The sequence below is a fragment of the Salmo salar genome, chromosome 21, assembly GCF_965601325.2.
Source record: "Salmo salar chromosome 21, fSalSal1, whole genome shotgun sequence".
NCBI lineage: Eukaryota > Metazoa > Chordata > Actinopteri > Salmoniformes > Salmonidae > Salmo > Salmo salar.
This window is the reverse complement of record NC_138311.1, coordinates 33770474-33787768: the sequence shown is the minus strand read 5'-3', so window position 1 is coordinate 33787768 and position 17295 is coordinate 33770474. Positions and strand designations below refer to the sequence as shown.

The 17295-nt window shown below is 45.0% G+C and overlaps 1 protein-coding gene across 4 annotated transcripts in view; it reads right to left on the bottom strand.

Annotated features, from left to right (window-relative positions):
* Nucleotides 1–17295, bottom strand: part of LOC100380296 (ecto-NOX disulfide-thiol exchanger 1) — an 84183-nt gene that overhangs the window by 4845 nt on the left and 62043 nt on the right. For all 4 annotated transcript variants that reach the window (NM_001173581.1, XM_014165034.3, XM_014165032.3 and 1 more), the window contains 7 exon segments: nucleotides 476–578; nucleotides 1162–1221; nucleotides 4801–4908; nucleotides 6303–6493; nucleotides 9158–9275; nucleotides 11493–11599; nucleotides 12782–12994. In NM_001173581.1, coding sequence (NP_001167052.1) covers nucleotides 476–578; nucleotides 1162–1221; nucleotides 4801–4908; nucleotides 6303–6493; nucleotides 9158–9275; nucleotides 11493–11599; nucleotides 12782–12994 — 900 coding nt within the window.

The following is a 17295-nucleotide window of genomic DNA, read 5'->3' as shown; positions in this document are numbered from 1 at the left end:
CTCCCAATCACGGCCGGTTGTGAAACAGCCTGGATTCGAACCAGGGGGACTGTAGTGACGCCTCTAGCACTAAGATGCAGTGCCTTAGACCACTGTGCCACTCGGGAGCCCCCCGAGTGTCATACCCCCGAGTGTCATACCCCCGAGTGTCATACCCCCGAGTGTCATACCAAACGTTTGAGTGTCCCGGATTCACATAGGCCAATTTAATATAATCTAACGTAAAGTAACATTTCATACTAAATGGAGTGGCACGGATTTGAGTAAAATATTATAAGTTTTGCTCTGAGACCAGGCTGGACAGACAGGCTTTCAAGACTGTTTCACCCCATTAACAATTGGCTCCCCTCCAACATGTCTAACGCCAACCATTAAAACACTCCCAGTCAGATGAATATTACAGGCGAAAATGTAACAATCCACATAATATTATGCATATGCTTTGTAGTATACATCAAATGTATATGTACTGTACCCAGTAGCAGAGCCTCTCTCTCTGATGTGAGGGGTCCTCTCATGGCTGCTTCACTCCTCCTGTCTCTGCTGCGGTACAGAGTGGTCGCATAGCCGTTCACTACCTACAAACACACAAACAACACAGTGCTAGTCCTTATAAACACACAAACGCAATGTGAGCTGATGTGTGTGCACTCATTGGGGTAGTGTTATTTTTATGAGAGAGAGGAGTGGCTGGTGTTACTGATCCTACTCCATTGGGATACCCCCCTCTCCTTCCCCTTCTCCTCTCTTCACCAGTGCATCTCTGCCTTTCACAGGGCACAAGGGACATACACAGTATCACACTACAACCCCCCCCCCACATATACCCTTAATGCATAGGCCTACCCCCCCTGCTCTGAAGACGTCATCAGACACTGGCTGGCTGGGTCAATAGAATCACTCAAGAGATGTTGATTACATGTGTGTGTGTACACAGAAGGCTGGAGAGGGGAGGACAGCTCATAGTAATGGCTGGAATGGTATCACACATATGAAAACCAAGTGTTTGATATGTTTGATACCATTCCATTCATTCTGTTCCAGCCATTACTATGAGCTGCCCTCCCCAATTAAGGTGCCACCAGCCACCTGTGGTGTACAGTATTGTGTGTACAGTATTGTGTGGGTACTGTATAGTGGTGTATGTTGGGGCGAACTGACCTTCTCAGGTGTTTCTCCGTTGGTCCCCTCCACTACCACTACATCCCCGTTAGTCAGCATCTGAAAACAAGACACACAGAGAACAAGACAGAGACCAACATCAAGTACTGACCATTCATCCCTGGTAACCCTGGTAACAAACAGAGGCATAGAGCATGGTCTTAGTAACAGAAGCAGGATCCAAGTAGCTGTTGTTTAACCTAGCATCTTTAGACTGTATAGGAACAATGTATCCTCCCTGGATGTTCTATCTATCCTTTCATTTGTTCATCTATCTATCTGTTTATTCCATCTATCCACTGGCAGCTGAATACACTCTTTCTCCACAGGAGCTCTATTCCTATTGATGTTCCCATTATATCAGTCCAATAACAATGAAAAAACAGTTACAGTTAGCAGAATCAGATAGAATCAGAAAGGTACTCATCCATCCACTGGTTGTATTATTCTCAGCAGGGGAGTGTGTCCATGGATGCCAAAGGAAGCCAGGCTTCCACATACATGTGACCAATGATACAGGCAAATGATTATAACGTAGATTGTGATCTCATCCTCAATTCAAACATTGTGCCACTGGCTTGAGACGATTGAAGTTCAATATGTGGCCTAGATGTAGGAAGTTCATGTTAACTAGCTAGCTAGCTAACTTAGCTGGTTCATTGTTGCCCATGTGAGGAAGTTAGGCTAGCAAGCATTTTATCCAGGTAGCCTAGTCTAGGACAACTAAAAGTGTGTACTACTGAATGACAGTCAGATCGTTTTGCCAACATGAAAGAGAGGATGGCATTGGGGTTCATCTAGTCTACAAGTAGGGTGAGTCAACATGTTGTTTCTACTTGCACACACACACACACACACACACACACACACACACACACACACACACACACACACACACACACACACACACACACACACACACACACACACACACACACACACACACACACACACACACACACACACACACACAAATCAGTACCATGGACAGCCAGCAACATTGATTGGACTAAATAGTTTTTGGTATCTAAATTGTTTTTGGTATAAGTTTGTTTTCAGTGTATTAAACTAAGCATATATAGCCTAGTTGATTTGATTATATTTCAATGTTTATGTTGAAATGGTGCAGGAATAGCGAAGGCAGCGCTCCTGTTGTCTGTGTGGTTCTAAATCAGTCGTTGTTTAGTAAACTCTCCGAACCATTCATTTGCTTGACCATGCTGTAGGCCAGTGGTATTCAATGTCGGGGTAAACATTTTTAGGAACAAAAATTGAAGAGAACCGATTATTATATGGGACAATATATACTGAACAAAAAATATAAATGCAACATGCAACAATTTCTTTTTTTATACTGAGTTACAGTTCATGTGAGGAAATCAGTCAATTGAAATAAATTCATTAGGTCCTAATCTCTGGATTTCACATGACTGGGAATACAGATATGCATCTGTTGGTCACAGATATCTTAAAAAGAAGATAGGAGCGTGGATCAGAAAACCAGTCAGTGACCACCATTTGCCTCACGCAGCACGACATCTCCTTCTCATAGAGTTGATCAGGCTGTTGATTGTGGCCTGTGGAATGTTGTCCCACTCCTCTTCAATGGCTGTGCAAAGTTGCTGAATATTGGCGGGAACTGGAACACACTGTCGTACACATCGATCCAGAGCATCCCAAACATACTCAATGGGTGATATGTCTGGTGAGTATGCAGGCCATGGAAGAACTGGAAGATTTTCAGCTTCCAGGAATTGTGTACAGATCCTTGCGACATGGGGCCGTCCATTATGCTGAAACATGAGGTGATGGCGGCAGATAAATGGCACGACAATGGGCCTCAGGATCTCATCAGGGTATCTCTGTGCATTCAAATTGCCATAGATAAAATGCAATTGACTTCATTGTCCGTAGTGTATGCCTGCCCATACCACAATCCCACCGCCACCATGGGGCACTCTGTTGACATCAGCAAACCGCACGCCCACACAACGCCATACACGTAGTCTGCGGTTGTGAGGCCGGTTGGACGTACTGCCAAATTCTCTAAAAATGACGTTGGAGGAGGTTTATGGTAAAGAAATTAACATTCAATTATCTGGCAACAGCTCTGGTGGACATTCCTGCAGTCAGCATGCACGCTTCCTCAAAACTTGAGACATCTGTGGCATTGTGCTGTGTGACAAAACTGCAGATTTTAGAGTGGCCTTTAATTGTCCCCAGCACAAAGTGCACCTGTGTAATGATTATGCTGTTTAATCAGCTTCTTGATATGCCACACCTGTCAGGTGGATGGATTATCTTGACAAAGAAGAAATGCTCACTAACAAGGATGTAAACAAATTTGTGCTCAAATTTGGAGAGAAATAAGCTTTTTGTGCAAATGGAAAATGTCTGGGATCTTTTATTTCAGCTCATGAAACATAGGACCACCACTATATGTTGCGTTTATATTTTTGTTCAGTGTACAAACGTTTTTGAGAAAGATTATTTGAAAAATACAATTTTATTGAGTAAATGTATTTATTTGTTTCTTTTCATTTTGATAACAGATGAAAATGGAATGAATGGAGGTTATTCATTCTTGGGGGAAAAAGGGGGGGGGGGGACCAGGGTGGAGCAGGGCTAGCCTCAGAAGAAAGGACAAACACACATGCTGCTGCCTGCGGCCTGCTGCCTGCTGCCTGTGCTCTCAGACCGTCTTGAGAGGAAGTTTGAGCCATTTGAGCCATTTCAGAGTCTGGCTGGCTTGGAGAGGAGTGAGTGGGGTGGAGAGTGAGAGGAGAGGGGGATGAGAGGACATGGAGGGAGGGGGATGAGGGACGTGTGTGTGTGCCCCCCTACTGAGGGAGAGCAACTTGTGCAGAAACAACGATAGAAAGAGACAGAGATAGATAAAGGGAATATTTGAAGAGACTATAGTAGTAGCCTGCCAAAATAAATACTAGACTGCCACTACATCAAAACCATGTCCTTAACTCCCTCCTGCAGTCTGTATGTTTCACTATATTTAAGCAATAAGGCCCGAGGAGGTGTGGTATATGGCCAATATACCACGGCTAAGGGCTGTTGTTACGTACGGCACAAAGCGGAGTGCCTGGACACAGCCCTTAGCCGTGGAATATTGACAATATATCACAAACCCCTGAGGTGCCTTATTGCTATTATAAAACTGGTTACCAACGTAATTAGAGCAGTAAAAATAAACGTTTTGCCATAATCGTGGTATACCGTCTGATATACCACGGCTGTCAGCCAATCAGCATTCAGGGCTCAAACCACCCAGTTTATAAATACATTTCTATCCTTGTCGGTTAGTCGGTATGTTAAAGGCCCATCAGCCAACCCTACAGAGCTCAAGGGCCTCTGTACTCACATACGATACAGTACAGTGTGTTATCTGAAGGATCAGTAACAGTACTGTTATGTGTAAGGAGGTTCTTTTTGCTGTTTGTTTCTCTATATCTTCATAACCATCATGACTCAGAACCCTACGCTCCCATCTGGATCAGTGAGTTTCCACACACGTGTGTCTGTGTGTGTGTGTGTGTGTGTGTGTGTGTGTGTGTGTGTGTGTGTGTGTGTGTGTGTGTGTGTGTGTGTGTGTTTACACATTTGTGTGCATGCATGTTCTCTCACCTTGTCTCTCAGGGCTAGGACCTCTCCCTCCAAATATCTGTGTTCGTCTCTAGCTTGCTCCAGCTCCACCTCCTTACTCCTCAGCTGATCCTGCAGACTCAGCAGTTGCTGGGAGGAGAGAGAGACACACAGAGAGACAGTTACACAATAGACCACAACACAGTTAGATAGGGAGACACACAGAGAGACAGTTACACAATAGACCACAACACAGTTAGATAGGGAGACACACAGAGAGACAGTTACACAATAGACCACAACACAGTTAGATAGGGAGACACACAGAGAGACAGTTACACAATAGACCACAACACAGTTAGATAGGGAGACACACAGAGAGACAGTTACACAATAGACCACAACACAGTTAGATAGGGAGACACACAGAGAGACAGTTACACAATAGACCACAACACAGTTAGATAGGGAGACACACAGAGAGACAGTTACACAATAGACCACAACACAGTTAGATAGGGAGACACACAGAGAGACAGTTACACAATAGACCACAACACAGTTAGATAGGGAGACACACAGAGAGACAGTTACACAATAGACCACAACACAGTTAGATAGGGAGACACACAGAGAGACAGTTACACAATAGACCACAACACAGTTAGATAGGGAGACACACAGAGAGACAGTTACACAATAGACCACAACACAGTTAGATAGGGAGACACACAGAGAGACAGTTACACAATAGACCACAACACAGTTAGATAGGGAGACACACAGAGAGACAGTTACACAATAGACCACAACACAGTTAGATAGGGAGACACACAGAGAGACAGTTACACAATAGACCACAACACAGTTAGATAGGGAGACACACAGAGAGACAGTTACACAATAGACCACAACACAGTTAGATAGGGAGACACACAGAGAGACAGTTACACAATAGACCACAACACAGTTAGATAGGGAGACACACAGAGAGACAGTTACACAATAGACCACAACACAGTTAGATAGGGAGACACACAGAGAGACAGTTACACAATAGACCACAACACAGTTAGATAGGGAGACACACAGAGAGACAGTTACACAATAGACCACAACACAGTTAGATAGGGAGACAGTGCTGGGAGGACTAAAACAACAGAGAAGGTGATGAACACAGAGGAGACACCAGTAAGCAGGAACAACAGCAGACAGAGGTCTGACTGTGTTGTGGTCTGTCTGGGTCAGGTTGTAAAGTGAGGGAGTGTGAATGCGGTAGACAGGACAGTCAGAATAAATCAGAGTGATGTGTACTGTAGCTGCACTGTCCCTAAAACTCTTTGTTTCTAGGTACCGGTGCTTTGGCCTTCAATTACCTTTTGCTAGTGAAAGCACAGGTACACATACCTGCAGAATGTGAAGGCAGTGTTGGCACTGTATTCTATTGATGGTACTGTATATCAATTAGTGTTGGTATCAGCACAATCCCAACAGTGGAATCCCGGGTGGAATATGATCCAGGCGTAGATGGTGTAATAATGTACCTGATGCATGTTGTGCATGCTCTGCTGTAGCAGGTGTGTGTGTGTGTTGGGGGAGTGTTCGGGGTCGTCGGGGTGGCAGGCCTTGCCCTGCTCCTTCCTCAGCAGCTCCACCTCGTTCCTGTAGGCATCCAGCTGCCAGCGTAGAGAGTCATTCTCCTCCCTCAGTGAGGCCCCTGACTGGACACACACACCTTTAGAGGAGGGGAGAGAGGGTTAGACACACACACCTTTAGAGGAGGAGGGGAGAGAGGGTTAGACACACACACCTTTAGAGGAGGAGGGGAGAGAGGGTTAGACACACACACCTTTAGAGGAGGAGGGGAGAGAGGGTTAGACACACACACCTTTAGAGGAGGAGGGGAGAGAGGGTTAGACACACACACCTTTAGAGGAGGAGGGGAGAGAGGGTTAGACACACACACCTTTAGAGGAGGAGGGGAGAGAGGGTTAGACACACACACCTTTAGAGGAGGAGGGGAGAGAGGGTTAGACACACACACCTTTAGAGGAGGAGGGGAGAGAGGGTTAGACACACACACCTTTAGAGGAGGAGGGGAGAGAGGGTTAGACACACACACCTTTAGAGGAGGAGGGGAGTGAGGGTTAGACACACACACCTTTAGAGGAGGAGGGGAGTGAGGGTTAGACACACACACCTTTAGAGGAGGAGGGGAGAGAGGGTTAGACACACACACCTTTAGAGGAGGAGGGGAGAGAGGGTTAGACACACACACCTTTAGAGGAGGAGGGGAGAGAGGGTTAGACACACACACCTTTAGAGGAGGAGGGGAGAGAGGGTTAGACACACACACCTTTAGAGGAGGAGGGGAGTGAGGGTTAGACACACACACCTTTAGAGGAGGAGGGGAGTGAGGGTTAGACACACACACCTTTAGAGGAGGAGGGGAGAGAGGGTTAGACACACACACCTTTAGAGGAGGAGGGGAGAGAGGGTTAGACACACACACCTTTAGAGGAGGAGGGGAGAGAGGGTTAGACACACACACCTTTAGAGGAGGAGGGGAGAGAGGGTTAGACACACACACCTTTAGAGGAGGAGGGGAGAGAGGGTTAGACACACACACCTTTAGAGGAGGAGGGGAGAGAGGGTTAGACACACACACCTTTAGAGGAGGAGGGGAGAGAGGGTTAGACACACACACCTTTAGAGGAGGAGGGGAGAGAGGGTTAGACACACACACCTTTAGAGGAGGAGGGGAGAGAGGGTTAGACACACACCTTTAGAGGAGGAGGGGAGAGAGGGTTAGACACACACACCTTTAGAGGAGGAGGGGAGAGAGGGTTAGACACACACACCTTTAGAGGAGGAGGGGAGTGAGGGTTAGACACACACACCTTTAGAGGAGGAGGGGAGAGAGGGTTAGACACACACACCTTTAGAGGAGGAGGGGAGAGAGGGTTAGACACACACACCTTTAGAGGAGGAGGGGAGAGAGGGTTAGACACACACACCTTTAGAGGAGGAGGGGAGTGAGGGTTAGACACACACACCTTTAGAGGAGGAGGGGAGTGAGGGTTAGACACACACACCTTTAGAGGAGGAGGGGAGAGAGGGTTAGACACACACACCTTTAGAGGAGGAGGGGAGAGAGGGTTAGACACACACACCTTTAGAGGAGGAGGGAAGAGAGGGTTAGACACACACACCTTTAGAGGAGGAGGGGAGAGAGGGTTAGACACACACACCTTTAGAGGAGGAGGGGAGTGAGGGTTAGACACACACACCTTTAGAGGAGGAGGGGAGAGGGTTAGACACACACACCTTTAGAGGAGGAGGGGAGTGAGGGTTAGACACACACCTTTAGAGGAGGAGGGGAGAGAGGGTTAGACACACACCTTTAGAGGAGGAGGGGAGAGAGGGTTAGACACACACACCTTTAGAGGAGGAGGGGAGAGAGGGTTAGACACACACCTTTAGAGGAGGAGGGGAGAGAGGGTTAGACACACACACCTTTAGAGGAGGAGGGGAGTGAGGGTTAGACACACACACCTTTAGAGGAGGAGGGGAGAGAGGGTTAGACACACACACCTTTAGAGGAGGAGGGGAGAGAGGGTTAGACACACACACCTTTAGAGGAGGGGAGAGAGGGTTAGACACACACACCTTTAGAGGAGGAGGGGAGAGAGGGTTAGACACACACACCTTTAGAGGAGGAGGGGAGAGAGGGTTAGACACACACACCTTTAGAGGAGGAGGGGAGAGAGGGTTAGACACAAGACACACACACCTTTAGAGGAGGAGGGGAGAGGGTTAGACACAAGACACACACATATGCATGCGCGCACACACACACACACACACACACCAACTGCAGTGAGTCAACTCTCTACCCAACCTGTGAGGTTCTGAGTCACTGGAAGTGGAGGTTTCTATTGTTCTCTCTCCTCCTCCATACATGTAATGTATTCAGGACACATCAAAGGGAGCTGTTCAGAGCTGCTCAGTAAAGCACTGCTGTCCTTTCAACAGGCTCCTTCAGCAGGCATTAGAACAGGCTGCAACTTTGGAGCAGAGCAGTAATAGATTGTGAAGTGTTCTGAATCTGAGCAGCTTGGTCACTGTACCAACACAGCCCATCTATAACATCCCATCACATCCCAGCTGCTAGATCGTTCTTCCTGCCATTTGACTGGCAGTGTCTAGGGTTCTGAGGCTGTGTGACAGGTCATGAACATCTACCACCAATATATACTGTAGCAGTCTGATGATTTATGAGCTACACTGGCCTGCCATCATTAAAAGGTACCGGTGCCTAGGGGCTAGCAGCTAGGAGATAAGCGCTAGGGCCTAGAACCTAGGAGTAAGTTTGGGATTGGGCCTGTGTCTGACCTACCGTTGTCCTCCCTGCGTATCTTCTTACAGGGGCTCTCATCCGAGTCGTCATCAGACATCTCCATCTCCTCCTCCCGGCGAATCCCCATGATCTCCTCACTGTTGGCGTTCCGCAGCTCCTGTCACATCACGACACAAGGACACACTCAGCGCGAGGACACCTCAGTGTCTCAGTACTATACACCCAACCAGATGCCTGTCTAAAAATGGTTTCAACCAGACTGCCCTTTTAAGGATGGTTACTAACTTTATATATTGTACCTGTGGACAGAGTATGTGGTGGAAGAGGATCCAGTTACCCATAGAGACTGAACTATGGTCAAATGAGTCATTCCACCTCAAAAAGCACAAGAAAGAGGATTTCGACACCCACCATCTCGCCCAAAGCTCCGGAGCATGGCTTGCTGAAATGACATGGAATGACTCAGTTTTGTTTTCCTTCTGCAATGGTTAAGGTTAGGATATAGAGGGTAATGTAAACTGATCCTAGATCTGTGCCCATGGGCAGTTTGAATGCTTCCTTTTATTCACATGCTAAAGACAGAGGAGCACAGAAATCATCTCATTCTCCCAGCTGCTCTGATAACTAGTGCAGTCTCAGCTGTGAGGCTGTCTAATACCACCACTGTGAAATCTCTCCTCAAATAAAGTAAATATGCTTAGCAATGACTCAACTAGGGGAGAGAGGGATAGAGTTATGAGAGGAAAAGGAAGAGAGAGAAAGGGAGAGAGGGTTGGAGGGAGAGTTGTGTTATGTGTGACTGTGAGCATAGAAAACCTCAGCTGCAATACTGAACCAGCCAGATCCTTTTTCTTAGAAACTACAGTACGGAATGAAGACGGAGAAATCCAATGGTGTTTAGAGACTTATCTGATCTCCTGCTTTCTGCCATCTCCTTTATCAGCTCATAATAAAACTGGAATTTCATATTACTGTCATGGAGGATGTTGATACTGACATCAGTAGCTAATTAATTCACAGCCATTTGTCATAGTTAATCTATGATGGTTCAAACTGCAGAGTTCCCTTACTTTAACTACTTGAACACTTACCAAGCATACTACTGAACCGTAACAAAGGATTTCACAATGGTGGCATGCTAGCAAGACTCACTCCATAGTGTTTACTGTTAGTGTCTCTTCTTCCACATCAATGCCTTACCTCTGGTTGCTTTGAGAATAGACATGGCATGATTCCTTTCTCACTGACTTGACTTAGAGACGTGTACAGTATGACCATAGAGGGCTTACAGTATGAATGGTCATATAAAGTTAAAAAGATTATCCAGTATTTTTGTATACATTTTAGCCAGTAGTTCTGAAGGTCGCGCTCACAAGCCAAAAGTGGTCCCCTGAAATTGCAGAGATGTGCACCACGTCATTGCGCTCTCTCGCTTTGCTGTGTGTGCATCTTGCTAGCTGTCACTTAAATGGCAAGGGGCTGAAGCTCATTGGTTAGAACTCAAATTGCTAGGGGGCTGGCCCAGGTGGGGGGAAATGTAAGGAAAATGGCACAGCACAGCATCCAGAAAAACAGTCGCTTTCAAACTAGGGATTCCATGCCTAATGGAGGCAATTCTGCGGATAGATTATGCGTGTACGACCTACACATTGACACATCCAGCCCAAAGCGGGAGGTTTAAAAAATACTTAGTAGTCGCCAAAGTTCCTGAAGCATGTCTTTAACATCCGCCTGGATAATGCTGCCCCTCACAGATAGACACTCTCAAATACCTGGTCATTACTTTTAATTCACTTCAATAAATCAGCATGGTCTCCAAATGGCCAAATCAAGACCAAGGTGGTGTAAAATAATCAAGGATTCAGATCTAGGTTTGTGTAATGTTTCTACAACCAAATATATCCCCATTCCATGAGATCAATAGGATGTTTTTGTTTAGTGCTAATGAAAGTGATAACTAACATAATATGTTTCCCTCCTGTAGAGAATGTTCCAGCATGCTGACTTGTTATAATTCCAATGAATTATTGATCTGTCTTAACCCTGGAAGCCTCTGTTGCCATAGCACCCACTCATACTTTCTAGGAGGCCTCAGATCTTTAGTTACTGTCATCTGCATGCGTGTGTGTGTTTCATCAATGTGAGAAAAAAGTATATGAATAGTATTGTAGTATTGTAGATCAGAACAACATGGCTGTCTGTCTATCTGTCTGTGTATCTGTCTGTGTATCTGTGAGGGCACAGCAGTCTGCAACAACGGCAACATGAAACACAGTAGGACTCAATCCTTCTAGAATGTCTGTCTGTCAATCTCTCCTGTCCTGAGGGGTCCAAACATGACAAGGAATAAGGGGGGTAAGGAGAGATTACCAACCTCACACTGCTTTCTCCAAATGTCTATGTTCTTGCGCTGCGCTTTAGTGAAATGGTCCCATGCCTTCTGCCTGGAGGCAGCGGTGAACACAGCCGTGATCTGCTCGACTTGGGGTGAACAGGAGAGTCAAGACAAGACTTTATGTAGCACTACTGTACCACCCAGGCACAACACCACAGAGAAGACACTAGGAGCTTCATCGTGCCAGCCTGGGTTAGTGGATCCCATTGCATTTACCTCTACCACCCACCAACATATTGAGAATCATTGGGTGGGCTGTGATTTTGACACATTGTTTTTGTTGGTTTGTAGGGCCTCCTAGGTTCAATTCTGGCCATAGTGTAACCTGGTGTCTCCTTCACAGTGCTGTACAGTACTTACATCTCATACCTGCTGATTCAGTTCCTTCAGGACTGACAAAGACAACATTCTACAATGGAAGGCTTGCTTCGTGATAATAGACATACTATTGAATTTACATCAAATTAGTATTTTGTCATGAATCATTCATAACTCTTTTGGGAGTGTTGTATTTACTGTAGTCATCATTATTCTCCCCACCAGTAGAAGAATGTTGCCTTTAAAGCTTGGCTCTGTTCTGATTGCATACTGTCATATTCATCTTCAATAAACAACAGGAACTTGAATAAATAGTGTCATTATTACTACTGGACAAGTGCACAGTGACCAGGTCAACATTAAAACGTCACCCCCTCATCATCCTCTACGTCCACTCTGGTGATTTAGTTCATATCTCTGGGACTTTGCTTCATGGATTTTCATATTAAACCAACACCAGAGGACTATATAGCTCCGTTTTTCTTCTCGGTGTTGAGCTTAACAAATAAGAATCTAAATAGTACCATTTAAACAGTCATAAGCCATTGATCAATCGTGCTGTTGTTTTATTGTCTTTCCAGATGGTATTTCATATAATTTCAAAATCACTCCATAGTGTACATTGACATTGTTTGAGAGTGCCTGCTGGATGGACACGGTACTATAATGCCTACCTGGGAGGTACAGTAGGTAGATCAGCTGGTCCTCTCCTGTAGTAAGCACCAGACAGACACACAGAGGTTTTCCTCAGGACACTGTACTGTACTTACCTCTGTCTGGTCTCTGACTACTGTCACCCTCCCTAACTACAGGCTCATCCCTGCACAGCTGTGTAGAACAACTGGTCTTCGGTGCTATGTGAGAGGTACCTGTAGTGCTCTGTGTCTAGGAAGGGTTTATGTCAATAAAGTGTGACAGGTAGTGTATAGTGTGTCTAGTTAGATGCTTACACTGAGTCAGTATGGCCAGCAGGGCGTTTTTAAACGTCTCCCTGGCTAGCTCCATCTCCTCTTCGTGCTGGGCCTTCTCACTCATCAGCCTCCGGACGTGGCTATTGGCCGACTGGATCATAGAGTAGAAGTGATTAGCCGACCGCCGGTTGACCTCACCACGGTCGATCCACGTGAACAGGACCGCAGTCGCTTCACTGAACTTATGGTCATCTGGAGGGGGGTGATGGGGGAGAAGGAGGGGAGAGGTTTAAGGCTGGCGGTTTAAAACAGTGAAGCTGAAAGAAAGAAATGATATGGCGATGTACTTTGAAGAAATTCAACTTCTATCTTCCCCTCCGTGCTTCAGTGCACAGGAACTGAACAGCATGGAGAGATAACCTATCAGACTGTTTCATATTTTCTGAGAGCCTGTGGATGAGACCACACAGTCTGTTCTGAACACAAAATGCATTTCTGGGTTTGAAACTGGTTGTTGAGCGAGCGTAGCCTCTAACTGTCTGTGTCTCGGTGGGCCTTTGTCGAGTGCATTTTTCACATTTGTATAATAATTGAAAAGTGCCACAGAGCCGTGTCCGATTATACAGCGCAGAGTGAATTAGACATCGTTTAATGAGTTCAATACCCACTGCAACACGACCTGAGAGCACACAGATGCTTGGCTGAAAAGACTTTTCACCTCACAGCTCTAGTCCTATTCAGGAGAGGCAGCAGAGTATAATCATGCAGTCATATTATAATGCAGTCACATGAAGGTATTGTGGGTCAGCACAACACAGGGAATAATGAAAGCCTATTTCCCCTTTTCAATGAATAATCAAATAAAAACATCACACAGTGTTCTGCTATGTGTAATATTCATGGAAAGCTTGGCGAACTAAAAGTCTCTAGAATAATAGCCAGTGGTGTAGTGTAGGGTAAACCTTTTTTATTGTGTGCGAGCGTTTACCCACCTAAAATGTGACACACACAAACACACACATACACTGACACACAAACAAACACACACTGACACACAAACAAACACACACACACACACACACACACACACACACACACACACACACACACACACACACACTGACACACAAACAAACACACACTCTCTTGCTTGCCCTCTACCTTCCCCTCCTCTTTCTTCCATCTGTGACCACCAGTTAGTCTTCCTCTACTGCTGCAGCCTCAGTGTGAAGGCTAATAACATTCCTTCATAGCAGCAGCAGCTGTATTAAGAGAGAGACCGAGTAATGCTCTGAAATATGGTAATGAACATGTTTAAGCTATTTACCCGCCTGAGAATGTAAAAGCATTAACCAGAGGCTGTTTGAATGAATATGATTATGGAGAAACAGAACACTTTGAAACACCACTCTGAACAGAGAGCAGAGACAGTGGAACAGGGTGACAAGGAGGATAGCACAGAGAGAGAGAGAGAGAGAGAGAGAGAGAGAGAGAGACCACAGGTAACTTCCACAAAGCTGTGAACGATCTGAGAGACAAGGCAAGAAGAACATTCTATGCCATCAAAAGGAACATAAAATTCAATTAGGATCTGCCTAAAAATACTTGCATCAGTTGTATAACCCATTGCCCTTTATGGTTGTGAGGTCTGGGGTCCGCTCACCAACCAAGAATTCACAAAATGGGACAAACACCAAATTGAGACTCTGCATGCAGAATTCTGAAAAAATATCCTCTGTGTACAACGTAAAACACCAACCAATTAGGCCGATACCAGCAGAATTAGGCCGATACCCGCTAATGATCAAAATCCAGAAAAGAGCCGTTAAATTCTACAACCACCTAAAAGGAAGCGATTCCCAAACCTTCCATAACAAAGCCATCACCTACAGAGAGATGAACCTAGAGAAGAGCACCAAGAAAGCTGGTCCTGGGGCTCTGTTCACAAACACAAACAGACCCCACAGAGCCCCAGGACAGCAACACAATTAGACCCAACCAAATAATGAGAAAACAAAAATATAATTACTTGATACATTGGAAAGAATTAACAAAAAAACAGAGCTAACTAGAAATCTATTTGTCCCTAAACAGAGAGTACACGGTGGCAGAATACCTGACCACTGTGACTGATCCAAACTTAAGGAAAGCTTTGACTATGTACAGACTCAGTGAGCATGGCCTTGCTATTGAGAAAGGCCACCGTAGGCAGATCTGGCTCTCAAGAGAAGACAGACTATGTACACACTGCCCACAAAATGAGTTGTAAACTGAGATGCACTTCCTAACCTCCTGCCAAATGTATGACCATATTAGAGACACATATTTCCCTCAGATTCACAAAGAATATCTACAGGGTGAAATACCACAGTGTGCCATCACAGCAGCAAGATGTGTGACCTGTTGCCACCAGAAAAGGGCAACCAGTGAAGAACAAACACCATTGTAAATACAACCCATGTTAATGCTTATTTATTTTCCCTTTTGTACTTTAACCATTTGCACATCGTTACAACACTGTGTATAGACATAATATGACATTTGTAATTCTTTCTGAACTTCAGTGAGTGTAATGTTTTATTGTTTATTTCACTTTTGTATATTAATCTACTTCACTTGCTTTGGCAATGTTAACATATGTTTCCCATGCCAATAAAGCCCCTTGAATTGAATTGAAATGAGAGAGAGAAGGAGAGCGGGGGGGGGGGGGGGGGATTAGCAGGAAAGCACAGAATGGGAAAAGAAATGAAGCACCAGCAATGGAAAAGGAGGCAGGACAACACACATTTCCCACCTGCAGAAGACGAAGACATCTAGGAATTCTGAGCTCCAGGGAATGTGATGAAGGGAGGGAGGGGTGTGATGGGGTGGTTACTGGTCGGATCTCCCAGCCGTGACCCATCACATTATCATACGCTTCATTGAGACGTAATAGAGAAAAATAGGGGGGGAATGTTGATATGGCATTGTGATGCAATTGGTTTAATTTCAGCTCTCTCTCTCTCTATTCAATTCAATTTAATTTGCTTTATTGGCATAACATAACAATGTACATATTGCCAAAACTTACTTTGGATATTTACAATATGAAAATAATAAGAATCTAAATTGTCAAAGGGACAACAGTAACAATAATAACCAAGGGTCAAAATAACCATACATTGAACAATAACAATAAGCATACAGTAGAGGAAATGTGCAGGTTGATTGGTCTGTCAGACACTGTCCCTCATCTTATGGCAGGCAGCAATGTAGTGCGCTAGCAACCCACAGCTCTCTGCATCCCCCCCCCCCAACAGGATGGGTAGTCTATCCTCATCAGAGAGGTCTTTGAAACCTTGAATGAGGGTTTCAACTTTGGGGAAATGACACTAATTGTTTTATATTTTTATACATTTTGTCAGGAAATGCAGATCTGTCTCAGGTTCTGCTGTTGTGCAGTGGTTGCACAGCCTTTCCTCTACAAGGAGCCAGGTTTTCCTGTGTCTACTCTTCTCAATGGTAAGATTGTGCTCACTGAGCTTGTACTTTGTCAAGGTTTTTCTAAGGTTTTGATCAGTAACCATGGTCAAATAGTTTGCCATGGTGTGCCTTCGATTTTGGGTCAGATAGCACTGCATTTTGCTTTGTGCTTGTGTTTCCCAATAAGCAATGTAGTTTTGTTTTGATTGTGTTGTAATTTGTTTTATTCTGATTGATTGGATGTTCTGGTCCTGAGGCTTCAGTGTGTTAGTAGAACAGGTTTGTGAATTCAGCCCCAGGACCAGCTGGATGAGGGGACTCTTTTCTTTGCTCAGCTCTTTGCAGGGCTTGGTAATGATATGAGAGGGGTTCACTGTATTTTAGATGTTTCCAAAACTTAATTGCTCTACTTTGAGTTTTTATTATTAGTGGACATTGGCTTAATTCTGCCCTGCATGCATAGTTTGTAGTTTTCCTCTGGACATGTAGGAGAATCTTACAGAACTCTGCATGCAGGGTTTCAATGGGGGTGTTTGTCCCATTTGGTGAAATCTTGTTTTGCAAGTGGAAGTGCCATAAAGTGCAATTGGTTCAATGAGACATTCAATTCGTTTTAGCCAAATTTGAATACATATTTCAATTTGAATTTGTTTTCTAATGGCGTAGAATGCCCTACGTGCTTTCTCTCTCAGTTCATTCACTGCCTCATTAAGGTGTCCAGTTGAGCTTATTTTAAAACCTAAGTAATTTTAGTGTGTGCAGTACTCTATATATGTCTTGTACCAATTGAGAACTTTGGTCTAATTCCCTGAGATCTGGATCTTCTCTGGAAAATCATTATTTTAGTCTTTTTGGGGTTTACTGCCAGGGCCCAGGTCTGGGCAGTACTGCTCTAGCAGGTCCAGGCTCTGCTGTAGGTCAGGTGCTGTGGGTGATAGCAGGCATAGGTCATCTTGCAAATATTAGGCATTTAACCTCTGAATTGTGGAGACTAACACAAGGGGCTGAGGATTTCTCTAGAATAGTGGCCAATTCGATTATGTAAATATTGAAGAGTGCAGGGCCCCGCCCCTGGTTAAAGAATTCTGTTG